Consider the following 27,917-nt stretch of genomic DNA (forward strand, 5'->3'; position numbering starts at 1 on the left):
GCTAGCTGTGCAGAGGACTGAAGGACTAGGCTGCACTGGAAGATGTCTTCTGTACTGGCCCCCTGGATTTCCTTTGAACTCTATTTCATCGTTATGTTATGCAACAGCGTGTCTTTGCATTGGTAGAAGGAAAAGGAAAAATTCAGGAAACTAGCCATTAGCCTTTCGTTTCTAAATTAGAGCCCTGCTATGCTGATTGCTCAAGTGGCTTTTCAGAGGCAAAACAAGTGGGAACATTAAAATTCCTTGTTTCTGTGGACCACGAACTGGGCCCACCACCACCACCTTTTTTTTTTTCTTTCTTTCTTTCTTTCTTTCTTTCTTTCTTTCTTCCTTTCTTTCTTTCTGTCTTTTTAAATTCTCAGTAGTAAACACAGTAGGGTTCTGTCAGTGTATCTTACAGATAAGAAATCAGTGGTTGTCAACCTGTGGGCCAAGACCCCTTTGGATCAAATGACCGTTTTGGAGGAGTCGCCTAAGACAATCAGAAAACACAGATATTTACATTATGATTCATGATGATAGCAAAATTACAGTTATGGGGCAGCGAGGAAAGTAATTTTACGGTTGGGGGGTTAATACAACATGAGGAACTGTATTGAAGGGTGGCAACGTTAGGAAGGGTGAGAACCACTGCCTGAAATGGTTTTGTTTTGTTTGTTGTTTCCCAGTTTCCCTGGCATTTGGAGAAGATAACGGAATATAAAAGGCAAAAATGCACGCAAAGGATGCGATGAGAGATGTGCTGTCATGGAATCTCTGAACCTGGACGGACTGAGTCCTCAACTTGCCACATTTTTCCTTTACAGCCAACACAAGGTTAGGATGTTAAACCCGTCCAAGTCCCGCCCCTTTTACACTGCCCTGAGCTGACTCTACTGTTAGGTGGAGAAAAGGCGATGGGCTGGGGAGGGGAAGGTCGCGGTTAACTGAGTACAGCTTCTTGGAATTTCGTCTTTAACTAAAAAGAAAAACAACCAGCAATCTTGCTCGAAAAATGAACGAGCTAAGTAGCTGCCGCTGTGTGTGTGTCCACGAAGCCCAAGACCCACTCTCAGGGACATAGCCAGACCTCCCCTCCCCCGTCTCATTCCACGAGAGAGGAAGGGACTGTCGCCCCGAAACATCCCCCCCCCAAGTCGGTTCTCTGACAACACAATGCTCTCTTCTGGGTCTTGGGTGGTGGTGGGGGGCCTTTCTACCCTTTCTCCTGTCCAAGTCACGGGAACGATAACACCGTTAAAGCGCGCACACGTCCAGAGGACCGCCCCTGCCACCCGCTTCATAGCCACACACAGCAGGAAGACCCTCGAGGAATAGTTGCGGGGACGTGCCTTTGAGGGCGCTGGTGGACAGCTTCAGAAAGCCGAGGAGGAAATAATCCAGAGCAGAGTGTCTGCTGCCCTCGTGGCGTCAAGGCGCGCGCGCCTGCCGCTGCCTATCCCGGCAGGGTCCCCCGCCGGGACTGGGATGCTGCCGGTGGGTAAAGGCAGCGCTGCGGGCCCGCAGGGCGGCGCAGAGGGCGGTGCTGGCGGCGTGAAAGGCGCCTTTGTGCGAGCCCGAGTGTAGGACCCGGGGAGAGGAGAGAGCTGACCAAGACCTGGTTGGTGCCAGGGGCAGGGGCGCCCCGCGCTCCCAGCCGTCGGGTCTGCAGCAAGGACAGCCAGGGTTGCGCGGTGCAGCGCGGAGCAGCCCTGCAGAGATCGTCGGAGGCGGTGGCCCGGGGCCGGGAGTGGGGAGAGAGAGCAGTTTGGAGGAAGTTGGGGAGAGGGACTTGTCTCCCCGCCCTCTCTCCCTAGGTGGCAGAGGCCCCGCTGGCTTGGCAGGGCGCAACCGCTGCCCCGGAGCTCACTCCGGAACCGGCATCTGGAGAGCGGCCCCCAGGTGGAGCCGCCTGCCTGCCGCCCACCTGGAGCAGAGCGGCCTCCCTTCGCTCCGGCCGCCGCGTGGCTTGCGGCTTATTTTCCCAGCTGGCAAGCGTCGCGCTGCAGACAAGGGAATGCCTGTGGTGAGTTGTTTATTTTGTTGAAGTTTGCGGTGGGCCAGGAAGACCGGGAGGGGGGGGGGGGTTGCGAGCGGCAGGCAGGGCCGGTGCTGTTTTGTTTAGGTCTCCGTCCACCTGTGTGGTATAAATCTGCCAGGCTCAGGGTGGCGGGGCCGGGGTAAGAAAGCCCTGGTGTTCCAAGGGCTCCTGGACACGTTTAATGTCGCAATGCCTGGAACCGACCTGAGTCTAAGGAAGGCTGTCCCCTCTACCCCCACCCCCACCCCCAGCGCTTCCCAAGGGACAGTTGTCGCCCATGACCTGGGTCAGCTGGCCACTGAACTTTCTCCAGCTTCTCTTCCCCATCCCTTGAGGGCAATGGAGCTGAGGATTTGATGTGAACCAAGCCCAAGAAGAAGAGAAAGGAAACTTGTCTTGGGTGTTTTGGTTTTGTGTGTGTGTGTGTGTGTGTGTGTGTGTGTGTGTGTGTGTGTGTGTGTGTGTGAAGTTCGTTCTGGGGTGTCGGGATCGGCCTGCTTCTACAAACTAAGTTCCTTGGTTGGCCAATTTCCCAGATCATACTGGTGAAAGGCTAGCGGCTGGCTCCTAAGGGAGCCCACAGGAACCCCTGGGGCTGATGTTACTCACAGCCTCGGCTTCGTTTGCCTGGAAGAAAAGCCTAAATACATTAGTGAGAGGGTAAAGCTTTTAAGGCCTTCTTGGGAGTGAGTGGCTGGCTAATGAGAGGTTAATTTTGTTTCGAAGGGAAGGCAGTGCTGGTTTCCTGAGATAAATGGACAGGAAGCGCATTACCTCCAAGCACTGGCAAGCGGCTCCCAAATGCTTTTTGCACCTGCTGCTTCTAGCCTTGCGAGCCAGAGGCGAGCCGCACTGGAGTCTGTAGGGATCAAGGGCCAGCTGTAGCGAGGGTTAGGGACCCCCTGCGCTCTCCGAGGTCTCTCTCTCTCCTGGGGTTCTGCGCTCATACCGAGCCCTGGGGCTCTTCTCTTACACCTAGGTCCTGCGTGTTCCGGAGCTCGGGGGCATCGTGATCCCGCTGAGCCCCTTCCAGGTGCGGAAGGGTTAAAAATGATGTAAGTACAAGCCAGGAGCTACACGCCTCTGGGCTCCTGGACTCTGGGCTATCCCAGCCCCTGCTTTCCAAACACTGCAGAGCAATGAGCGGCAAGGGAGCCCTTACTCCAGAATAGGTTGCACAAATCTCTTACTGCAGGCTTCTGGGTCCTGGGTGAGCCGTTAAGCAGAGAACCTCATGTTAGGTTTCTGGATATGGAGATACAGTCAGTACCTGGGGAACAGTTAACACACTGTGTGAGGACTCAGGAAGCGAAGCTGCATCGCGTTTAGAATCTATTAACGTTTCTGGCATCCGTTTTAATTTTACCCATTTGCATGTCCATGGCATGGTATGCTTTGCTGGGTCTCCATCATTCCTTCTTGAAAACAAAGAGAAAGAAAGCAAGAGGCAAGATACGATAGATTTTTGGTTTGCTCAAGCAACCTATCGCCTCATTTTTCCCCCTAATTAAAATGTAAAACTTTTATAACCACCATTTTGTTCCAGCTTACTCCCTGAGTTTTTCTTTGTGCAGTCCCAAATTCTGCTTAAATTTGCTCCCTCGCGATCATTCTACATGCCCTCGATTCCCAAGCTGATTTCAAATCTTGCTAACAGTCCAGATTCAACCCTAGAGTGTGTCGGAGGACCTAATGTCATAAAAATAGGAATCACCTTGTGGTTTAATTGTTTAAAATATATATACATATATGTGTATATATATATATGTATATATATATATATATATATAGCATTTTCCTCTAGCAGCTGAACACTTACGCAGTAATAAAAAGTGAATTGTTAGGCATACATGTCTTAAGCTTGTCAGATTTTACAACAGAGGAGCAATAAAACACCTTAGAGATGATTTTCCCCCCTCTGAGGTTTTTTTTTTTTTTTTTTTCCTTGACATCAGGATTTTCAGCAACTCAAGGGTGCCCTCTATTGATAAGAATACCTAAAGCTCCGTGTAAAAAAATTTAAAAAAAAAAAAAAAAAAAAGTGGAGAGGAAAGTTAGCCGCAAAAAAAGACCAAACCAAACCAAATCGAATGTACTGATCTTTGACTTTTTGGTTATACTAAGTGTGACAATGCCTTTGTATAATTAAATATTGATGCAAGAGAACTCTACATCTCAGTGTTAGTCAGCTAGGTAAAAGCATTTGAAACTCTTCATGTGTAAGTGTTTTGCCAGCATACATGTCTGTTTGCCATGTGTGTCTGATTGTCTGATGCCTATGAAGAGGAAGGGAATTCAGATGCCCCGGATCTGAAGTTACATACTGTTGTGAGCTGCCAGTGGGCACTGGGAAGTATTTGCAGGTCCTCTGGAAGAGCTGCCAGTGCTCTTAAACACTGAACCATCCATCTCCCCAGCCCCAAGCTAATAGAACTTTTAAGAAGAGTGTTATGTGATCACTCTTTAAAAGATATTTATTAGCATTCTCTGAACTGTGTTTCATGGATTACATGTACTAACTGCAAGACGGTAAAAAAAAATTTTTTTCTCTAATATAGCATTTTGTATGCACCATTATGTAAAACTGTCAGATACATTCCAGGCCTCCCTCCAGGAAAAGCCATTTCTCCAGGCAACTCTGAAGCTATTATTAAGCACATTAAAGATAGACATAAGGCTTGGATTGTATCTTGGGTAGCGAAAGGTGTGTTTACCACTTGAGTCATCTCGGCATGTAATAAGTAATGAAAAATTACAGTTAAAAAAACAGATAGGTCTCCTTCATTAGGGACCTAGTGGTTTGAAGAATTCACAATGTGTCTAATGAGTGAGATGGTGAGACCTAAGGCTTGCCCCCCAATTATCCTGATCCATTGATGAGCACATTGTAACATGTGGAATATTAATGTGTCTGTGGTTGATAGGAGATTCCTAATTAGATATTCTGAGTAATGTAACAAGTTGCAAACTGTAATTTGGATCGCAGCAAATGCATTTTAAATGACAATCCTCAACAGTTTGGGGAATGGCAGAGGCAGGGGGAGGTAAAGTGGTTGCTAGCACTGACGCCATTCTCCAGAGAGGATACCACTTCACACCAACTGATAACAAATTGGAGCCTATCCCCAACTCCACAAGTGCTTTGCTAACCCTTGGTGATTGTTTGTGGTATTTTGTCCTTGGTTTTGGAGGACAGCTCAAGTAGAAGCAGACCTACCACTGGATTAATTTAATAGACTGGATATTTATGGAAAAGGCGCTGAGCAAAAAGAAATAGTGGCAATAATTGCACTGCATTAAAAAAAAAAAAAAACTCCACTCTCATTAATCTAATTACCTTGTAACCGAACAAGTTGAAGTTCGCCCAATCCCTGACTCCCGCTCTCAGCTTTGAAGCAGGGAAAATGTCAAACCAAAACACCAGCGCCTCACGCAGCTGCCAGCCAATTCCGCCGGGAGCTCGCAAAGCACCTTCCCATTGCATCCATCTGCTGTGGACCTCGGGTGTCATTAGAGTATCTAAGGAGGCTCAGCTGGACTCTTGTTTTACCTGGGGACCTCGACAAGTTTGCTAAGAGGTCCAGCAGCTGTGATTGGCTGAGTGGTGGTGTGGGGTGGGGGAGAACCTGCTCCAAGTGCTGGCTTCCTGGAAACGCCGGGACGAGGAGGAGGAGGAGGAGGGGTGGGGGTGTAGGTCACTGAAAACCCAACAAGGAACAAAAAGCTAGGAGGAAGCTGAACCTGAGCTCATTAATTCAAGGAGAGGTTAAAGGCCGGTTCTCCTGGAACGCGGGCCAAGTGAAAGTCGCTTTCGCCCTCTCCTATTGGGCCCCAGCTAGCGGCGATCGCGGGAAGGGGTGGAGGAGGAAAAGCACAAGGACGCCGGCAGGAGGCTGGGCCCTTTAGGCGAGCGGCCCCACCCCGCGGGGCGGCGGACGCGGAACTTGAGTGAGACGCAGGAGGGAGGCGTGAGGGCGGGAGGCACGCTCGCAGCCAATGGGGAGGGGAGGAGGAGCGCGGGCCTGGGGGCGGGGCCGCCGCGGATTGGTAGGAGCCCGGGGGAGGCGGGGCCAGAGTGCGGGGACTGAGATTGATTGACCGCGCAGGCCACGGGTGCGGAGCTCTCGGGGCGGCTGCGCGCCGCGGCTGGTGAGGTCCCGCGGGTCCGGGCGCGTCGAGCCCACGCCAGCTTGGGGGGTCCCGGCCGGCCGCGCGATCGCTCACGGCCTTTGTGTCTTCTCCCTCCCGCCCCCCTCTGTCTCCCTCTCTCCCGGCCGCCGCGATGTCTCTGCTCCCCGCCGCCGCCTCCCTCGGCCCGCGACGCCCCGGCCACCGCGGCGGCGGCGGCTGCTGCGCTCGGACGCTGGCCTGAAAGGAAGAAGAGGAGGAAGCGAGGCGCGCACCCCGGCCCATGCAGCAGCCGGAGGCCCGGCCCAGCCACTGCGCCCTCGCCGGAGCGCACGAGACCTGCATGGACGGGCATGGGCGTGAGAGCAGCACCTTCCTGCGCCGCCGCCCCCGCCGCCCCCGCCGCCCCCGCCGGGGCTGAGCGGTACCGCCGCCCCGGGCCCTGGCCGCCCTCGCCGCCGCCGCTGCTGCCGCTGCTGCTGCTCAGCCTCGGGCTGCTCCACGCAGGTAGGCGCGGGCCGGGTGGGCAGCGGGCCGCGCGGGCTTTGTTCTGTTCTGGGTCCCGAACGCCACGGCCCTGGCGGGCGTGCACGGCGCTCCCTGTCGCGCGGGTTCACGGCTCTCAACTGGCGCCACGCCGGGTCTGGAACGCTCCGGGGCTTCGTTGCTCTCTGCAGGGGTGTTTAACTGGATCGGGTTTCCGCTGGAGCCCGGTGCTCCTCCACAGCTGGGAGTGGCGGGCGGCGAGGCCCGGAATCGCACCCGGTGCAAAAAATAAATTCATTAAATAAATAAGTAAAATGAAAAAACTCGGATTCCTTCCTCCTCCACTTCCCCCCACCCCCACCCCCGAGTTTGGGGTGTATTCCTAAGGAACTTAAGTTCTCCCGGATTTCTTTCGGTTTTGCCAGAGCTGCTTTGGGCGCGGAGTTTGGCCGATTGAAGGCGTGCTTTGAGGCTAGCCTCGTGTTTTCGGTTCCGAGCGGGCTTGACAGATAGATGTGTGTGCTGCCCTGTAGGGCTCCTGCCGACGCAGCACTGAGGAATGAATGTGCTTTCGGATGATAAACCTGAACCTAAACCTTGTAGACATGTGATGCCTGTTTTTGTTTTCTTTACAAATAAGTGCCATTTTTTTAAGATTTTGCCTAGACCATGAATTTGTCCCTCTAATACAAAAACCAAAAGGATCATTGTCCTTCTGCTTGAAAACAGCATTAGATAGGGTTCCTTGGAGGCCTCGTCTTTCCCCCAGTTTTTATGATGACACTCACAACATTTGGAGAATTCTATTCTAATGTCGCTGCAGTGCTGAGAACTTTTTACTTGTTAAGGCATACCAACCGTGCTAAAATAGCCAGGAGTCTTTTAAGGAATGGAATGAAATGACATTGAAGAAACAACTCTTCTAGGTTGCATATTTAACACTGTCGATTGGGGAAATGGACTGGTCGTACTAAAAATGTAATAGCCAGTTGTGGAATAATTAAGGATTTAAATTAGTAGCTTTAGAACCTTAGAAAAAAACGTCTGCATGTGGTTTCATGGAAACTTTTTGTTAATGTGCCAGTATTCAGGAGTGTTGGGGCGAAAAATATGTAACCATAGTATCAAACTGCATTTCGTGAAAGGGAAGTTGAGCTGTGTTCTGTTTGGCAACTTGGATATTGGTTGCTGTAGAGTCCTGGCAGGATTGGAGAGTAGTTCCTGAAGATCTTCCTGCCCTGTGAAAGAAACTGGACTGGAGGTTTCCAAACTCAAGGTGCTTTCATTAAAGGAATTTGGAACACAAGTTTCCTTTCAGAAACACGATATATGCTCACACCCAGGTTGCACCCAAAGGGCTTGTTGAAGTTCCTTTTGAGAGATCTATTTGAAGACTGGTGCTGTTGAAACGCAGGGGCTATGTCCAATTCATTTAAAAAAAATGATGGAAGTTCCAGACCACGAGTCCTTTGGCCCTTACAGTAACTGGCATGGAAATAATACACATCGCACCAATTGTAGATGATCTGACCCCGAAATAGAAAATGTTTCTTTGTGAGTGTGCTTTTTGAATTCTGCCCTTGGGAAATGGCATTTGTTAGTTCTCATATGTGCTCTATTTTGTCTTACTTTAAGACCTTTGCAGTTCCTGAGTGGATATATCAAATACGGGAGTTCTTGCTTACTCATACACTTCATGACCTCCCTTGGCCACATCCTAGAGTATGTTTCTGTTCAGCGCTGTCTTGGCTTTTTGACAGGAGGCTTTCTTTACCGATTCTAACAGGCGAAGTGTGTGTTGTCGTTATAAATTCATGAGGCCTGGATATTTCTGGGTGTATGCTGCAAATGAGTCACTATACAGGAACCTGCAATGGAGCTGAAAGCTAACCTCAAAGCATTTTCTCTCGGCTAGGCGTGCCCCCCCCCCATCATATCTACAGTCAAGGGTTGTTAGGGCTCTCATCCAAAGCAAAAGAGCTGCTTTGTACGGTACTTCTCAGAGCAGCCAGCAGCATCTAGCTAACACAAAAAAAGGGAGCCTTAAGAGTGGGCGGCTGGAGGTGAAAGAGACCACTGGGAAGAAATGTTGTATCTTCACCCTCCTGAAAACACTTGCCTTCTGCATCCCCAAGCTTTTCTTACTTTTGATATTTTATGACTATTTGAAATAATTATAAGTAACTGTATGCTCGGATAGATTTTATAGACCATAAAAAGAACAAATAGGCCCCACAAGTTTAGCGGAAAGTTCTAGTGCTGTCATCATTTGTAGTCCAAGAGCTCTTCATTAGTGAGTGATCTTGGCCTTGCCTTTTTTTTTTTTTTTTTTTTCCTTCTTCCTCTTCTTCTTCTTGTCTTGTGCTTGCTGTGTATCGGATTTTAAAAGACTAGCCGTGTAATTGGCACCCTCTATGGGTGAATCCCACCAGGACAAGGCAAGGCCTTGAGTACACCTTTCCCTTGATAAATGGCTTGAAAGATTCTGGGAGAGTGAATTTGTTAGGTTATTTGTGTTTTGTCTTGCTGTTCAGTAAATGTAGTTGAAAGTAAATAAATCTGTTTGGGGAGAAAGGAGTCCTATATGTAAATGAATTTCCTTGGTCCTTGTTGCTCCGAGCAAACTGTAAATGGACCAAACACGTGAAGATGATTTCTTTTTTTTTTTTTTTAAATTGGTCTGGTGGTTGCTGTGAAGTTCATAGCTCCAAAATAGTAAAGTTTTAATCTCCTTTATTCTGTCAGAAGTGAAAATGAAGGCTCAACCGATCCTTTTCCTTCTCCAGATCTTTGAAATTTCACAATGATTATAGATTGTTATCACCCAACTACAGCCAAAAACAGTTTACCATTTAATTAAAGATTTAAAATATTCTTTCTAAATCACCTTTCTAAATCAATATAGGGATTACTTCATGATGTCTTGTATCAGATGAAGTTTTAGGTATCGACATCCTGAAGTTTACTATGTCCACATACTGAAGTAATTAACATATTTAAAAATAACCCACTGATTCTAATTAGGCATGGTGGCATACACCTGTAATCCAACATTTTAGAAGCTGTTGCAGAAGTATTACAAGTTCAAGGCCAGCCTGGGCTACAATTCAAGGAGACCTGTCTTGGGGGTAGTGGGGGGCAGTAGGGGCTGGAGGCTGGAGAGTTGGTGGCTCATCAGTTAGGAGCACTGGTTGCTCTTCAGGGCTCCCAGAGTGATTCTCACCAGCCCCCATGATGGCTCAATCATCCGTAACTCTAGTTCCAGGAGACCCAGCACCATCACCTGACCTCTGAGGGCCACGGGCATGCGTGTGCACAAACATGCATGCAAGCAGAACACTCACACACATAGTAAACACACACAAAAACTAGCCAGAATCACTGAATGATCCAGTGATGTTGATTTTCTCCTCTAGATTACAAAACGTGAGATAGTTGATGCCTGGAAAAGACCTCAAAACTGTTATAACAACTTTTTTTTTTTCCTTCAGGAGAGGAATCTGCTAAAATGGGGGGAGAAGAAATCAGTAAGACATCTTCCGTGGGTTTAGGAATTTCGAGTAACAAATACATGCCACAGCTCATTTTATGCAACTTGAGATATATGAGCAGTGAGTGCTTCTTTCAGTAAATCTGTCCTCACTTTTTGAAACAATATGTAATCGATTGTTTCACACAGCTGACCTAGTGGGTCTTGTTTTGTTTTGTCCTTTTCTCTTGTGCTTTGAGAAGTTTCATGAATTGTTACATGAGAGACAAGGGACATAAAAGATCATTTGTAAATATTTCTTTAATGACAGGACATTCATCCTTGGGTTTTTCGCTTTAACTTTTTCTTCAAACTGTTAGTTAACTAGTTGTTAGTGAAGAGGGAAAGAGGGGTGTGTATGTTCACACACACATTAGGAATTCTTGGCTTTACAGTTCTGATTCATCTTTTGAAACACAATTTTGATGTTGCATACTGTGTGTGTGTGTGTGTGTGTGTGTGTGTGTGTGTGTGTGTGTGTGTGTGTGTGTGTGCCTGTGGTTTATTTAAGATCTGTGTGACAGACATGTTAAAAGAAGTAAAATTGGATCTTGGTCAAGTGAATCACTTTTTTAGGAGAGTACCTAACGTTTTCTTGAAGCTAGGACATTGCAACTGTGGATGTAGTTTGTTAATAATGTACCTCGGGAAAGATAGAGTGACTTAGGACTTTCTTGCCCGTGGTTTTCATACCCTGTAGCCATACAAAAATCAGGTAAAGATACTTAAAACATACTATAATTTAGAATTTAGCTCTTCTTTGGGTGTGTAAGCTTTAATCATAGCTGTGTGCATGGCACATTTCTCGCCCAGTGCTTTCCAAAGCAAATTACTCATATAGCTTTAGAAATCAGAACAGTTCGTGTCTTTGGCTTTACTTTGGAGCAGAAGAGTCTTTGTCAAAATCTGTTAATAGCAAACAAACAATATTTCATTTGCAATTTTAACCTGGAGACATTCCTAGATTAGACTCATGTTCAATCACGTTTTCAGGTAACTGTATCCAGTTTTGCTCCCAGCGGCTTAATTTAAAAGATGTGATAACTCAGTCAGACCTGAGCATGAGATATACAATAGACAGTTCCCAGGGAGAAATAGCGTCTTCTCATGATAACCCCGAAGTGATGAAGCATTTACATGCTTGGTCCTGTCTTTCCCATAGGTGACTGCCAACAGCCAGCTCAATGCCGAATCCAGAAATGTACCACAGATTTCGTGTCCCTCACTTCACACCTCAACTCTGCCACCGATGGCTTTGACTCTGACTTTTGCAAGGCGCTCCGTGCCTATGCCGGCTGCACCCAGCGAACTTCAAAAGCCTGCCGTGGCAACCTGGTGTACCATTCTGCGGTGTTAGGTATCAGTGACCTCATGAGCCAGAGGAACTGTTCCAAGGATGGACCCACATCCTCTACCAACCCAGAAGTGACTCATGACCCTTGTAACTACCACAGCCTCGGAGGACTCAGAGAACACAGGGGAGGGGACCAGAGCCCTCCCAATTACCTTTTCTGCGGCTTGTTTGGAGACCCTCACCTTAGAACTTTCAAGGATCACTTCCAGACATGCAAAGTGGAAGGGGCCTGGCCACTTATAGACAATAATTATCTTTCGGTTCAAGTGACGAATGTGCCTGTGGTCCCTGGATCCAGTGCAACTGCTACTAACAAGGCAAGTACACTTCTTTGTTAACTCTTTTCTGCTCACGACTTTCAGATGCTTGGTCCTTCAGACAGCTTATGGTGTGCTATGAAGGTCTAGTTTAGAGGGACCATTTGTATATCCTCTTAGAAGGTTATTAATAGGGTTGGTAAAAGTGTGAGATTGTTTAATAAGGATTTTTTTTTTTCCTGGCATGCAAAATGTGGGTCTGAACTTAAATAGGCAATGATAGGAAGAATAAAATGTAAGCAGTGAAATCGGGTTCTCCAAGGAGAAAAGGCAGGCCTGTTTAATGAGAGAAACATGCCTTCTTTGGTGCTGTCTTTTGAGTGTGCGTATATGACTCTGCTTGAGAAAATCCGCGGTCAGATTTATCAAGTAAGTAAAATGGGTGTTCTGAATAGAGAAAGCTGGGAAGCCTGGGGCATTCACCCATCAGGAAACATACTTTACTGGAGATTTAGAAACTATAGTAAATGTAATGGCTGTGAGCCAGACTTCCCAGTAGCAAACCCACAATGGTGCTTTAGTTAGTAACCTTTGGTGACCAAGGAAGTTAAGGATCGGCTGTGGCAGAGCAGTGCTGTATAACCTCTGTGTAATCTCACACCCTTGTGTTAACAGTTTAAGCCAGAAGCTAAGAGGAAAGTTGACAAAATTAAGTTACTCTTACCCTGGTCCAGTGTCTGAACTCTGTTTATTTTGAAGAAACTGATCGTATATAGAGACCTTTGACGCCAACTGCAAGGCACCAGTGTCTTAGTACAAGGTAGAGTGTCCAGTGAGTTTCTAATTACCAGTCAGTGAGTGCCAAGTAACTTTAACTTAGTAAATAAAGGAGTTTCTCCTGGTGTCCTAATGAAACCACCCCCTTTCCTGTCTTCCCCAGCCACAAACCCCACAGATAGACTGTCTCATCTTGCTTTAATTTCCTGTATTTATTAATCTGTTCTTTAGTTGTCACGGACTAAATATAATGGGCAAGGATCAAGTTTTTGAAACCTTGTGACTATTCATTTGATTCCCTTCCTTGCCTCCAAATGTGTGGCATATTTTTAAGTGAGCTCAAATTATTTTACTTGGCATTTTGTGAAGGGAACTTTACAACACCTCAGGAGATATCTGGAGACACCCAGGAGTGTCACAAATCTAAAATTAGAAGCCATTGCTCTTGAACAAAGAAGACTGTTACACTGAAGCAGACATTTGAGGGGATCTCCGAAATGTTTATACTTGCACACAGTAAAACCCCAGGCTTGCTTTTTGCCTTGGCAAATTCTACATCTTAAAATACACTTTTCTTTCTCTGGCTCTTATATATTTATAAGTAACTTTTCTTGTGTGGATCTCAGCGTACATATTTGGTAATAGTTGGGTTATAAAGATACATAATTATGAGGCTAGTGAGATGGCTCAGCAGTTAAGAGTGCCTACTGCCCTTGTAGAGGACCTGGGTTTGGTGATTAGCACCAACTTGGCAGCTCACAACCATCTGTGACTCTGGTTCCTTGATCTGATGCCCTCTTCTGGATTCTGGAGGCATTTGCATGTGTTTATGTGCACGTGATGCTCGTGAACTCAGTGTACCTGTGCGCACACACAAATTTATATGTTTGTGATACGTGATTATGAAGTTGTAAGGTAGGCCATTGCCAAAAATGCAGGATTACAACAGCCATCAGACACCTCAAACATGGGAATAGTTACTGGATAACTGAAGATTCAATGGGTGATTTAATGAGGTGTTAACGTTGGTAATGGGAAAGTTACCCATTGTTCAGATAGTTGAGGATTTGGAAGATTCTTTGTCAAATTAAAGTATTAATAGCATATATAAATAGTAATAAATATTGTATGTAATTATATATTTTGAACAATTTATATTTCACTTAAGATTAGAAAATTGTAAAAGACAAACAAAAAACCACAGGTCTGTTTTCTCCATCTGGTAAGCACCAAAGATTTTGTTCTTTCAAAATGGAGAAAGAAGTGGTCCTCTGGCAGGAATTCAAGAGGACAGTAGGAGTTTGTGGTTTCCTGATTGCACATTAGTGTTTTGCTTCATCTGGTGGCCCTGCCACTCAGCAGGCTACTGTATGGGTCCTACACCCTTTAGTTTTTGTTTGTGTTCTAAGGGTATCTGAAAGGCTGTTTCTGATGTCCTCTCTCAAGGCCTATATGATGTGTTGCTGAAATCGGCAAAGGCCTAATGTTGCTATGTAGTCTTACCTTTAAGGACTTTAAGCATTAAAGAAAAGGTGGTAATAGAAATAAAAAACGGTTGCTGGGTGTGGTGGTGTACACCTTTGATCCCAGCACTCTGCAAGCAGGCAGAGGCAGGCTGAGCTCTGTGAGTTCCAGGACAGTTAGGGCTGTTACACGGAGAAACCAAAAATAAAAACAGTGAGGCACAAAGGCCTTAACAAAATGCATTGTAAGTAAAATCTGAATCTTTTTTATGATTTTTTTTTTTTTTTAGAAAGGGTTTCTTATGTGAATCTCGCCCTTTGTTAATCAGCCATCTCTGACTTTATCTCAGTGACAAATGCGTGAGGAGAAACCCGTTGAAAGGAGGGAAGGGTTACTTGGGTTTCGGTCCTAGCTTGGCAGGGTTCATTGCTTTGAGCATCAGGCGAGACAGGGTACCAGGATGATGGGAGCATGTGAAAGAGGGTATTACCTCAGGTTGGCCAGAAAGAAAGGCAAAGAGAAGAGACTAGAGACAGAGCCTAACTTTCTGGGTAGGCGACCTACTACCTCGAATTAGGTCACACTCCTCCCCAAAGCTAAGTCCTTTGGAGGTCAGCTTTATTTTCTTACCGAGAATTTCTGGATATACCTAGACCAGCGTTGAGTAACTCAGCACCGTACGTTACTGATATCGAACCTTGCTTGGTTGGTCAGGCGTTTCAAAAGACATGTGTGCCGTGTCACTGTGCATAAACACTGACTGATTGCGAGGCCAGCTGGGATGCAGAAACGCCCGTGTGTTTCACGGCCTTCACTCCTGAAGAGAAATGCTAGATTCTGGGTATTTTACTCAGTGAGGTCACTAAGACAACTGGGTTCTGGGAGCCTGGCTTCTTGAGCCAGTCTCCTGCAAGCTTAACTTAGTGAGATCTCCCTTCCAAAAATACCTCCCACCCATCACCAAAGGATACCTGAACAGAATAAAATAAGATGAAGTCACTGGGCTCAAAGGGCATTTGTTAACTAAACTCCCCCCCCTACACACACACACACACACACACACACACACACGAGTAGTGTGTAAGTTAGGTCGTATAGGCCTGTAGTGTGATTTATCTCCGTATCCACTGTTTTCTCCACACTCTGGCCCTTTCCTCCGCATGGGAAAGGACTGGCTTTTCCACGTGGTCATGGTATGCACGCAAGTACGCTTTCTCGGGGTCGCCATGTTTTTGTTGATACCCTTCACCTGCCTTTCTCTCCCTCTGTGGAAGAAAGAAGCTGTCCTGGTGGGCCAGCTTGCCAGGTAGATGTGTTTACTGAACGGGGGTGGGTGTGGGGGGGAGAAGCCAGGGCAAGTTTTTCATCTCCACCCTGGGGCTGCAAGAGTTTCTGGCACACCTACACACCTCACCTCATCTCAGATACAATCTCCCCCACCTTTGGCTGTGAGAGGCGGACACACTGAGAACAGTGTTGGGGCAGAGGAAGCATGTGGGTGGCAGTGTCCGTCCTGTGCCTCACCTGCTCCAAAGGAGCCAGGTTACCCATCTGTGAGGATGGCTGGCTTTAGTGCCTTTGTGTACACATTTTCTTCTGCACTTTGAGACTCAACTTGTGTGTTTTTATGGGCTGTGGTTTGTTTTTCAGTGAAGGATCTGAGAAGATATTTAAATGAATGATCACAAAAGGTGGCCAAAGAGTAAAGTTCTTGATCCTTTGGGTCGAAATGTTCCCAGTGCCATAAAGTTTCTGAGACCGTAGTATAGATTCATGGTAGAGAGCTTGGCTGACAAGGATAAAGGAACTCTTGAGTTACCTCCTCAGACCTACAAAACAATGGAAATGAAACAGTTTTTTCAATCTTCAATTGCCAGGTAGCTGGCAGAGCACCTGAAGCCCAGCCTTACCACCTGTGTTCAGTTCCTGGAATTCACATGGCAGGGGAGGACAGACTCTACAAATTGTGCTCTGGTCCCCACAGAGCTCTTAGACATGCAGATACACAGATAAAATGTAATGTAAAAAAAAATTAAGTCTTTCTCAAGTACGTACTCAATAACTTTTCAAAATGCTTTCAATTTTAAAACCTTCATGCTACCTACCTAATGATGGCTGTGTTTTTAATTGTTTTTCACACAAGTATCTTTTGCTTTATGCTCCCTTTAATTTTTATGAGGAAAAAAGTCATATTTTTTTTTTCCTCGCCACTTTGGCTTTCCTATACAATACTTGAGTCTCATGAAACTAAAACAGGAGTGGAGAAAATTGGGAAACACACATCCTGGTCTTCCGACTTGAGTGAGAAAAGGGATTTGCTATAAAGCAGCTTGCCTGAACCAGATGGTTTGTAAGGCCTGGTAAGAGTGGCCACCAGCTCCTGTTACCCTATGGACAGCAAGCACCTAGTGCCTACCCAGAGTATAGCCTGATACCCAGCCCATCAGGGTTGTTTGTGCATATTATTTTATATTCCATAATATCTCTGAATTTCAAATTCAGTAAGTTTTTCTCAGATTTCCTGAGAGGTTCCACCACGGGTGGAGACAGCTTTCTTTTTGGTTAATGTCTTCTTTGAGCTGTGTATTATATTATGATAAAAATCTGTTAGTCCTTCCTTGTAAGCACGAAAGCATGTTGTGGTTACTCTTTTTTCTGATAGCCTTTAGACACTTGCACAGCAACAGTGAACATGTAAGTCATCCTGGGTCATTATCTGTTGCGTATAGGATTGGGGCTAGACATGTCTGCATTGCAAAGACTTTCAGTTGTTATTTTAAGTGCATCTCTGCACTTGGAAATGTGTCCTCTCTTAACCTCATACCTAGTACCTTTTTTTTTTTTTTTTTTTTTCTTACAGCCAAGTTTTTTTGTTTTTGTTTTAATAGAGCTTTGTTTTAGCCGCTGTGGATACCTGTGAGCTACACATCAGTGCTATCTTTTTATTTTATCAGTAGAAATATCCTTCCTCCCTTTGGCTGAACTGTGTTTAGATGGATGGACCCTGTTCCTGCATGTAGTAGTAGTCATGGTGGCAAGAAGCATGTTTTCTACAGAAGCATCTGATTCTGAACCTGAGATTTGCTTTTGTTGGGATTTTATGTATGTAGTGTGGATCATTCCAAGATGACCCCTCTTAACTACAAAGATGCTATGGAGTTCTAAGACTGGTTGGTGTTGGGTCATACTGGGAACAGATAGGAAAGACGTTTATAGTTGTAGCTCCCTTGGTTTAGCGATTTCTGGTTAAATGTCATTAATTTGGTGCCGCTGACTTATTACAAGTCAGAGGTGGACGTAGGATGAATGTAGCCTCTGCTTTCTGCTGGGCACACACCTGAAACGTACAGTTGGAGAACATGGGGTTTGTATGCAGAACCAGCATCCAAAACATGCCTTGGTAGGATGCGTTGATTCCCAAAGACATTATTAGTTAGCAGGATTGCACCGGTGTCAGGAAGCAATACAGACAGAACAGCTGTTGTGAGAGCTTGTCACAGGCTACCTCCTGCCTTGCTTGCTCCTGGGGTTTGGCTTCTTACCTCCCCACCGCCAGCGTACCTACCCCTCACCCGCATCTGTGTTTCCACCAGGCTTAATTTTTTTCAGGGTCCCATCTCATTTAAAACCCTCATTAAGTCATGTGTTAGACATTTTTGTCATTCCTGAATTTATTTCAGAAATAGCACTGAAGCATTAAAATGTTTTAGAAGAATTCAGCTTGAAAGACCCCCCAGAGACCCCAAGAGTTTGGAGCCTGTCAGGGGGAAGGCCCTTGCCCCCAAGAGACGAGACCAGACCACTGGATGCAAGTGCAAGAGGTTGTTTATTGTTTACACAGGTACCTGTGGACGCTTCAGTCTTTCGGGGGACTGAGCGTGCTGAGGTTAAAACTCAGGCAGTTTATATAGGGTTGGGGTGGCAAGAAGCAGGCTTACAGAAGCAGAAGCATGGTTACAGGGATTTCATTGTGTCATCTAAATGTAGCAGTTGTAGTTAACCAAGGACAGTTGGTTATTCGGGTTGGGCACAAAGAATACAAAGAATTCAGTTATGACTATCTCAGCATACTGGACACTGTCCTGCTGACCTTGCTTTGGTCCAAGCTGCAGACCACAGATATCTGGTTGGCGTTGGATGAGAGCAGCACCTGGTTCCCTCCTGTACTTTTCTCATAGTTTGACCTTGGCAAATTAGCAAGAGCAATTTAAACAGGCAATAAGCATAGTGGGGGTCTTTCAAGCTCTGCTTCTGGGTGGGACCAAGTGTGTTGTCTTTTTTCCATTTCCTGCGAGGCTGTTGTTTGTTCTGGATTATAAAGTGTTAGGCCCAGGAACTACTGTGTGGTATGGTTTCACTACATTGCCCGGAGGTAGAAAGATTTCCAGGTGCATGTTGGGGGAGAAAGGGAAAAGGGGATCTTCGCTTGGTGATCAATGTGTACCTTAAACGAACATTTGTAAGATGGACAGGCTCCTTGGTTATTCTTTATGCTGTGCTGTTCAAACACACTATCTCTCTGTCCTTTCCACGTGTGTTAAAACACTCTGGGTAAAAAGTTCTTTACCATCCTCTCATCTTCCTGACGCTGCCCACTCTCCAAAATCCCCGTGGTAAGTAAAATTAGCCAGGGGCTTGTCCGAGCCAGGCAGGATTCCGTGGGTGGTGTAGGCCTCTGCTGCTTCAAAACAAATCCACACTCCTCCGTAGTTTGAGCGCCAGGAAGCCAAGAGTCAGAACTTGTTTCTCTGTCACATTTCCAAACGCCTCTCTCCTGTTGAGGTTTTCTTTGAGACGTTTTGAGGGGAAGGAGTGAGAAGAAAACGTTGGGTGGTTGGTGTTCTGGTGGTGGTGGTGATGAATGCTAGCCAAACACTTTCTGCCTCTGGAATGTGGCCTGAGAGAGTTACCTACAGGGTGCAACAATGAAAAATGCTCCCTTTCCCATTTTGACTTTGTTTTGACTGCAGTAAAACTTGCTCTTCCAGTGTTTGGATTTTGTGTTCTTGTGGGTGGAGTAACTTAACAAAGTGCTCAGCCTGTCTGTGAGTGGTTAGGAACGAGAGCTAACACACCTAAGAGGGATTTTATTTTAACTAGACAGCCTTGTAGTGAATCTGTGGTACTGTTGGGTCCTAGATAGAACCTAGCTGGTTATTTCAGTACAGTGGGGCAGAGGAGTTTCAGCTAATCTGGGAGGCTTTGTTCATGTTAGCACACGGTATCTACACTGTGGCTGGAATGGATACCACAGCATTTAAACAGGAATTTCTCATCTCCTGTGCAAGTGCTCCTGAAACGGTTTCTGGGTTCAGTCTGGACCTACAGACTGGCAGGTACACTGGTTTTTCTCCTTTTCTTTTTTGTATCTTTGGGAACTTGAAATTGAACATAAAGCTGGCAGGATCTGTGTTGTGGAAAAGTTGAAGCTTTTTCTCCCCTTCCTAATTGCTAAGAAGTAACCAGAGAGGCTATGGTTTCCTGTCCCATACCCTGAGCACTTGAAGGGTCTATAGCCCTGCCCAATACTATCCGGAGGGGATGCCCCTGGAAAGCAGGACTTGCTGTGCCAGATTCTGCCTAGCTGAGAGCCGCTGCCTCCAGCATTATCTGCCTCCGATCAGCACAAAGGCAGTAACACTTGAGGCATTAAAAGCATGGTGATATTGGCCTCCTCGCAGTACAAAATCTGAACCCAAATGCTTGAGAGTTTTTGAAGTTGCTGAGGTGTACAGGCCTGGAGGGCTTGCCTCCTCATGCTGGTGTGTAGAAGGAAGTTGGCTGACTTCCCCGTCTCTGCGCCTATTTATGCTTCCCGCCTTCTTTTTTTTAATTATATAGAAACTGGTTTTTGAAAGTTGGCATTTCTGTGCCTGTCCCTTTCCCGTGTTCTCCCTGGGAGATTGCTTTCCGTCTCAGTGATTTTTCCAGCCATTGGGCCTGCTGCTTCTCTGGACCACCCTAGCAGCCTTCAGCTGTGGGTGTCCTTCTCTGGTTTGGCTTCTTAACTCTGCTGCCAGGTACCCCTTCAGCAGCCAAAACAGCCCCTGTTCTTGCTTGTGCTCATTACCTAGAGCAACCCTGAAGACCAAGTGTGAACCTTTCCAGTTCTCTGCTTCCTGTAAGTGCTCTGAACATAGAACTCTGTAGGAGGAGACTTAGGGTAGAGAAACAAATCTGGTAACTGTTTTGAAGGCAGTATATTTCTTAGTGTCATCTAAACTCTAAAAGGAGTCTAAGGTAAGTCTTTTAATATGCTGCTCACCTTGCAATTCATACATTTTTTTGAGAGTATAGTATTTGATGTAAGCTCAATAGAGATTGTAAAATTGCTACCCAGTTTGAGTTTACATCTTTCTAAGAGATCATCTCCCTGACGCTTTTGAGAAAATTGTCAATCCCCAGCCTGACATGTAGGTTTTGCATGAAATTGTTCAGACAGAAAGTTAATCTAAATGAGTGCGTGAATTTACTCCGTTACCCTCATTTTTGTGTAACTAAAGGTCAGTTCCCTCTTCGCTGCATAGACGGGCCCTGCCCCAGGTACAGTGCACACTCTGGTGGCCCTCGAGATGAAGTAAGTTTCAGAGCTTCCTCGACCAGCTTTTCAACATTTGGAAAAATTGGCTCTCCAGAGTAGAATTTGGGTGTGTTAGGGATGGAGACCAAGCCAGTGTGAAGTATGTGCTGTTGTTGGAATGGTCTTGTTTCTATCTAGAGACTGGGTGGCAAGGCTGTATTCCACCTCCATCACAGACATGAAAGGGACTCTGACCCCAGTCTGGGTGTCCTTGAGGGTCTACTGTATTTTCATCAGAACTACACCCAGACATATCAGCTAATGGTATAAAATAAATTTTATTTTAACTGCCTTTTACATGGGCAGAATTTTAACCACATACAAATCAAGTTACCTTTCAGTCCCCTTTCTTTGCTTTAGTTTTGTTTTCAGTTCCATGATTGGCTATAAAAGTCCAGTTCTCATTGAGGATTCATTCCAGAAAGTTCTTTGCACTTGTAGTGCCAAGAACACTGGGAAATGTTTCTTCCACAATATATAGAGAGCTACGGTGTATACGAATACACAGCTTTTGGAGAGTTGTGTTTTACAGGCTGTTGTGCCTTGGGAAGATTTCTCTGTATCCTGGTAAGGAAGGGCCTGGATTTTTTCTCGTGGACGTTTTCTCCTGTGTTACCTTTTCTTGCTGGTGGGAAAGAAAGACAGGCAGGCGTCTCTTAACCATTGGTCAGTCACAACCCGTCCAGTTGTTCCGTTCAGGGGTTGCCTAAGACCATGGGAAACAGATATATTTACAATATGATTCAAAACAGTAGCAGTTCAGAAGTAGCAACAAAATAATTTTATGGTTGGAGGGGTCTATAAGAAGGTCAAGAACCGTTGCTCTTTAATTTTACAACAAACCTTAAGTTCTTGTTTCCTTCCATGTGTGCAAAGGTTGGTTTGCAGTAACTCTTCCTCATAGCCCTCATGGGTAGTAAAGCTCTCAGGAGGAGGGATTAAAAATGAGAGGAGAGTCAGAGTAGTTTGTCTAAGGTGGGATTGAGAAGGGACTATATACATGGGGAAGTGTAACAAAAGACATTGATGTTTTAAATACACATAAATGCCACCCATCAATAATAAATGGTGTGGCATTGGACAGATGTGCCAAATTGAGTTATTATTGCATATGATCAGTTAATGGAGGGAAAGCAAGCAGCATAGCCAGTGTTTTTACATTTTTAAGTGCAGTGAAAAACCTCTATACAAATTTGAATACTCACTTTGGGTCCTTGATGGCTGCTAAGTGGAAATATTTTAAGTTTGGAATCTGCAAAAAAAAATTTTTTTTCAATGAACTCTTGTATGTTTTTTGAAGTAAGAATTACGAGTTTGTTTTTCTGGAAAGGTAGATGATGTGAAATGGATTTCATGCTGTTCACGGCTGAGTGCTTGCTTGTTGAGAGCTTGTGTTGTAATTGACCCAAGGAATGATGTTGCATTGCAAAACTCAAGTCACGTGACACTGTTGCCCAGTTTTTTCTACACTGCAGTGATTACAAATCTAGATCCCTACTCTGTACATAAACTACCCAGGCCCTCTCCTAAATTCTTACTCAGGCTGTGGGACTGTCTCACTCATAGTTCTATTATAACTTTACCTCTTGGATTTTTGTTTGCTCGTTTTGGTTGAAGTTGACTTTCTGATAAAGAATATTTAGTAGGTACAGATGGATCCTAGAGAAGGCTAGTTTTCCGTGTGTCCTGCATAGCTGAGGATAAGTTGTGTGTGAGGTGTTTAAAATGAGTCCTGAGTTGCAGAATTAGAATTGCTGTCCCTAATGGGAAAAAGGAAAGAGACTTGGTTAAACGTAAAACTATTTCACCTTTTCCACTCTTGTTAATATTGAACCCTCGTTTTGGTAACTTATTTGCAATTGGATGTCTCTGCTTTCTTCCTCAACAAAAGAATTCCTTTCCACTCTTCCTAATGCGAACAAAATGTTCACAGTTCTTGCATGCAGTGCCAAGTTGGCTTAAACTTGAAGATTGTTAGACCGGGAAGACACATCACTGAGTTGTCAAATCTTCTGTTTTTGATAAGGATGGTGAGACCCCCATGAAAGGTATTACTGACTCTTAGTTTAGCCATCTGTATTGTTAACCTTTGGTGTTTTCTAACCTTCCTCCGGTGTTTTCAGGTGCAGAATTGAATTAATCTTTCACCTCCTAGCAATCCCAGCATGTCTTAAAAGGGGACTTGTCAAACAGACTTTAGAGCCACCAAATAAATCTATTTTATAGTCTCCTTGGATACCCACCCCAGACCCCCTCACAGTGGAAGGATGCATGGCTGGAATCAGCAGTTCCCCTGAAGTCCCCTCTCCCTCTCTGGTCACCTTCTCTGGGTTATTAAGAAGGTGTTGAAATGTGAGAAGGGCTAGTAGTGAAATCAAATTGTGGGTCTGGGTAATTAGGAGAGAAAGCCAAGGGTTTTCACAGCACATTGTCTGGCTTTCAGCTGCAGCTGCAAACAACGGATATGAACTTAACCAGTTGCTACAGTGCAGCTGGCTCAGATCTGGCTTTGTAACTGGCTGAAGTAAAATGAAATGGCTGGAAAATTCCAGTCAAGTTAACACCAGTGGGAACGTGTGGAATTAAATAGTGTGAGCAAATGCTGGCTGGGTCGGGGAAAATTTTCAGACACAAGCTTGAGGGTGGTAGTGAGGACTTGGGGGGCATTTCTGGCTTTTTTAACAAGGGTCCATTGTTTTGACAAGTTCTCTTTCAGGAGCAGGGAGGTTCTTGCCATCTGAGTGACTTACAGAGTGTGTGACTTGTTTGTCTGCCTTCTTGACTCAAGTCACCCAATCCTTTGTTTTTTGTTTTAAAAAATGGAAAGACAAAAACTTACTCCATCAGATGGTGCTGGGAAGTGTCCTCCTCTGGTACACACAACTCCTGCCCCTTCCTAGTTACTCTCTTCTCATCACATGTTGGCTGTAAAATGGGAGCAGATTCACTTGTTTCAGTTTTTTTAATAACTCTTATAATGAAAGGATCTACGGGGAGGGGGGGTTTAGCATTTTGTTGTTTTGTTTTTTTCTCCCTGAGCTGTTTGCTTCATTTCGAAGATTTGAGAGCTGACGGGGAAAGATAGAAATCGAAGGCCCCCGGTGCTGTTTGGGGTATGTTATCTCTGCCAGCGCTTGAAAGCTTATGCTTGCCTAATAATTCCCTGTCACAGGGATTAACCAGTGATACAAAACATTTGATTAAGAGACTTAAAGAAATCTCTTCAAGAGGCACATGACTGGAGTTGTTGCAGGAACCTCCCCCTCCCCCCCACCAAGGCCTGTTTCTATTAAGTTTATAGTGATGAGTCATGGGAAATGGAGATAACCTCATGAAGAATCTCTGTAGAGGCAAGACTCTGTTAGATATATCGCTAAGTCCGTCAGAGCTTCTGTATACCTTAAGAAGGAACTCCCACCCCGGCTGTGCCGTCAAGAAAACTAAGCATTAGCTTTTGCATTGCATTTAGAGCCTCTGCTCACACTTAGTAATAGGGAAAGCTCCCTGCTACTCTGGAGCATTACTACTCCGCTCCCCTCCAGTTGTATTAACCTGTACATCTTCCATCCCTCAGATCACTATTATCTTCAAAGCACATCATGAGTGTACAGATCAGAAAGTATACCAAGCTGTGACGGATGACCTGCCAGCTGCCTTTGTGGATGGCACCACCAGTGGGGGGGATGGTGATGTTAAGAGCCTTCACATCGTGGAGAGGGAGAGTGGCCGCTACGTCGAGATGCATGCCCGCTACATAGGTACCACAGTGTTTGTGCGACAGCTGGGTCGCTACCTAACCCTCGCCATTCGAATGCCTGAAGACTTGGCCATGTCCTACGAGGAAAGCCAGGACCTACAGCTGTGTGTGAATGGCTGCCCTCTGAGTGAATGCATCGATGATGGACAAGGCCAGGTGTCTGCTATCCTGGGGCACAGCCTGCCACATACCACCTCAGTGCAGGCCTGGCCTGGATACACACTGGAGACGGCCAGCACCCGATGCCATGAGAAGATGCCAGTGAAGGACATCTATTTCCAGTCTTGTGTCTTTGACCTACTCACCACCGGTGATGCCAACTTCACTGCTGCGGCCCACAGTGCCTTGGAGGACGTGGAGGCGCTGCACCCTAGGAAGGAGCACTGGCACATCTTCCCCAGCAGCCGCACAGGAGGCGGTGCCCGCACAGGAGGTAGCGATTTGTCTGTTGGTCTTGGACTCACATGCTTGATCCTTACTGTGTTTTTGTAGGGGTTGTTTTGTTTTTTTCTTTTTGTCTATAACAAAGTTTTAAATATATATTGTCATAATATATTGAGTGAAAGAGTATATATGTATATACCATGTATATGACAGACGTTTGTCCTGGAGCACCAGATTGTACATTTTATGTGTTTGACTGTTTTCACATATGTTGGTTGTAGTGTTTTTTTGATTGTACCAATTTTGTTTTTTGCGGTTTTGTGAAATGTTTTATAATGTCCCTGCCTAGGGACCTCTTAGAAAGCACTTTATTTTTTATATATTAAATATTTATGTGTGTACCTGGCTAATATGTACAGTGCATATACACAGACACCACGGCAATCCATTTGAAGGTGACCAGTCTGTAGCTACCCTGGGTGTTGATCCTGCACTTCCCATTGCTACTGATTTGCCAAGGTACACAGTTTGTAATGGAGCTGTCTTCTTCCCTTGTGTAAGTATCTACTTATTAAGTAAGTTGTTAGAAACAGAGCTCTTACTTTTCAGAACTTGGGGACAGACAGTGTTGCTACAGCTGCAGTTCTTGTTACTCTGTGACATTTGAGCATGTGTGGCCTGTGCGGTTGACTCTTCTGAACCTGCCATTTGCTAAGTACAAGTCTGGTGATGGTCATTTCAAGTTGATACCAGGCATCTCCCTACACCTGAGCTAGTCCCTATCCCCGTTTAAATTGTACTTTTCCTCTCCCTTAAGCAAAACAAAACCATCAACTTCGTAGAGTCCATGCCTTGCTGTCCCTCTCTGTGATTTTTAGAAATCACATTCTCCTTGGCTGCTTTGGAATCCTAACGGTGCTCTCTGGTTCTACCCCAACGTCTCCTTCACCTCACACCTCAGGATTCCAAACTCTGCCTGTTAGTCTTCCTGTGATACTGAGGTCCAGGTGTAGGGCCTTAAGAACAGAAAATCTGCCTTGGTGTGTATTAGTATACACTTACCTGTGGATGCTGTTGTCCCGATGTTCATAACTAGGCATTGCGCTGTCCAAGTACTCTGTCTTCTCAGCTCTCTGCCGTCTTCTCAGCTCTCTGCCATCTTAACACCTGTAGTTGAATATTAGGCAGTTAACTCTTGTCACTTAGTGAAATCCCCACAAAGTAAATAAAGTCTTTCCTTGCCTCTCCCATCATCCCATTGTTGGTACCAACTATAAAAGAGAATTAACAAAAAAGGCTGTGAGAGTAGCAGAGTTAACTCCTGGATAGATATAGGTTTGTATTGTTATATCTAAATGTGTTTGGTTCCAAGAAGTAATACAATTTGTGTTTCAATATTTAAGGTTTACATTAATGCAAGCAAAAGATACGACCTTAAAATACTGTAGTTATTTAGGCCAAGGCGTTGCCTTTGCCATGTCTTATTGGCCAGTAGCACTGACAGACTCGGGCTGGCAACAGAAAAGGGTGTCATCACAGGGTGGAATTGTGTGTTTTTCTAGAGGTGGCAAACCCTTTAGAGCTTGCAGAAAATTATGAAGGCATCCTTAAAGGCTGAACTCCAGAGAGCTGGAATCTAACCCTGTAAAAGAAGGTCCTTTTAAGAGAGCTGGACTAGGAAGGACCAACCAACCCTGAGCTCTGAAACATGGCCACTTCTGTTCATTTGTGGAGCCATGTGCCAAGTTCAGAAGCTTATCACTAGCTAATAACTTGTAATTAAGTAGAACAAGGAAGGGAAAATGTTGGATACTTTTAACCACTATTTTTGTGCAAATAGTATAAAGGTAAAGTAAAAACAATAGAAGTTTCTACAGTGTCTGGCTTTAGAGTATGTGATTGATACACCTTTATCCTTTCGGGGGGAGAACAAAACCACCACCACCTCTACTCATAGTCTGGGTAAGCAAGGTTGTTTAGCTGTAACGTTTAGTGGGCAAGGGTGCCCACGAGATGTACTACACATCGGTAGTATCAGTAATGTAGTGTGGTGGTGGGTTCTCCCTCACAATCAGTGTCCCTGTACGATCTTTACAGTCCCCGTGGATAACTTTTAGAAATAAAGTATTTCTGTAGAGAAGGGCCAGGTTTTTCCTTGGGGTTTCTAAGAACATATGCTTGCACTTTGTCCATGCCAGCATATGAGTAGGCAGTGGCTCTTCACAGGCCTCCTGGGAGAGCTTAAAACTTGGGCCGAGACACTGATTTCCACAGACCTACCTACATGTGGCTCTTTTAGCGAAGACTCAAAAAACACTTCCTGCCCACTTCACTGTGCTTGGAAACCCCCCCCCCCCACATTGTGCCGAGTCTTTACAGAGAAACCTGTAGATGTGATTCATAGGTATATGAGTAAGTGTCTGTGTAAAAACAGTGGGTATGCAGTATGTACATACTTTAAATTATTATGCTAGAAAAATAAAAGTTACAGACCATACTACCAAATGTTTGTTCCGTGATTATAGTGACACCTGCTGGAAGAGCCTAGGAACCTCCGCAGAAGGAAAAGAGTAAGGGTGTTTATAGTAAGATCCTCATAGTTTTTCACAAGATGGACTCCCTGCCCCCTAGCTCATTTGACTGCTACTGTAGTTTTTCCCTTTATTACAAATAAAAGTAGTGTCTGTGAGACTGGCTGCTGGTCCTAAAGTCCTGTCTCTAATGAGTAGCTTTGTCCCTTGAGCACACTTCACAACTGGATCCTCTGAAGATGGTACTGGGATGCAGCAATTTGCAGTGATGGAAAGATGTGGGAGGTAGGGTGGTGTTTTGTCTTGGAAAACTTGCAAAGGCTCAGGGAAGTAGCTTCCTAAATGGAGAAAGCCTGGGTTGCAGGGGGGCTCACATAATTACTGAATAGAGCGCTTTCTGTGTGTGTAGAGAATATGAAGGGAAATCTTAAATCAGCTGCATCATGTAAGCTACAGAAACCAGGGATATGGTCCCTGGGTGCTGAGTAGATGTCATCTATGTAATAAATACCTTCCACAAAAGTTCCCATCTATCCTCCAACTTCTCAGAAACCAAAACTAGAGATTTTGTTTGTGTACTGGCAGTTCTGGAACTCACTTTGTAGACCAGGCGGGCCTCAGACTCGCTGAAACCCACTGCCTCTGGG

At 45.4% G+C, this 27,917-nt stretch overlaps 2 protein-coding genes across 2 annotated transcripts in view; one reads left to right on the forward strand and one right to left on the reverse strand.

The window, feature by feature from the left end:
* The window catches only part of Fam120b (family with sequence similarity 120B), a 417,663-nt gene that overhangs the window by 114,043 nt on the left and 275,703 nt on the right, over positions 1–27,917 (reverse strand). The window lies entirely within an intron of this gene.
* On the forward strand, positions 1,948–27,236 carry Rgmb (repulsive guidance molecule BMP co-receptor b). Its single transcript, XM_051206103.1, has 5 exons — positions 1,948–2,008; positions 3,003–3,078; positions 6,399–6,658; positions 11,329–11,837; positions 24,173–27,236. The coding sequence occupies exons 2-5, from the start codon at positions 3,074–3,076 to the stop codon at positions 24,845–24,847; spliced, it is 1,449 nt and encodes a 482-aa protein (XP_051062060.1). The 5' UTR covers positions 1,948–2,008; positions 3,003–3,073; the 3' UTR covers positions 24,848–27,236.

This window comes from Phodopus roborovskii, unplaced genomic scaffold, assembly GCF_943737965.1.
Source record: "Phodopus roborovskii unplaced genomic scaffold, PHOROB, whole genome shotgun sequence".
Lineage (NCBI taxonomy): Eukaryota > Metazoa > Chordata > Mammalia > Rodentia > Cricetidae > Phodopus > Phodopus roborovskii.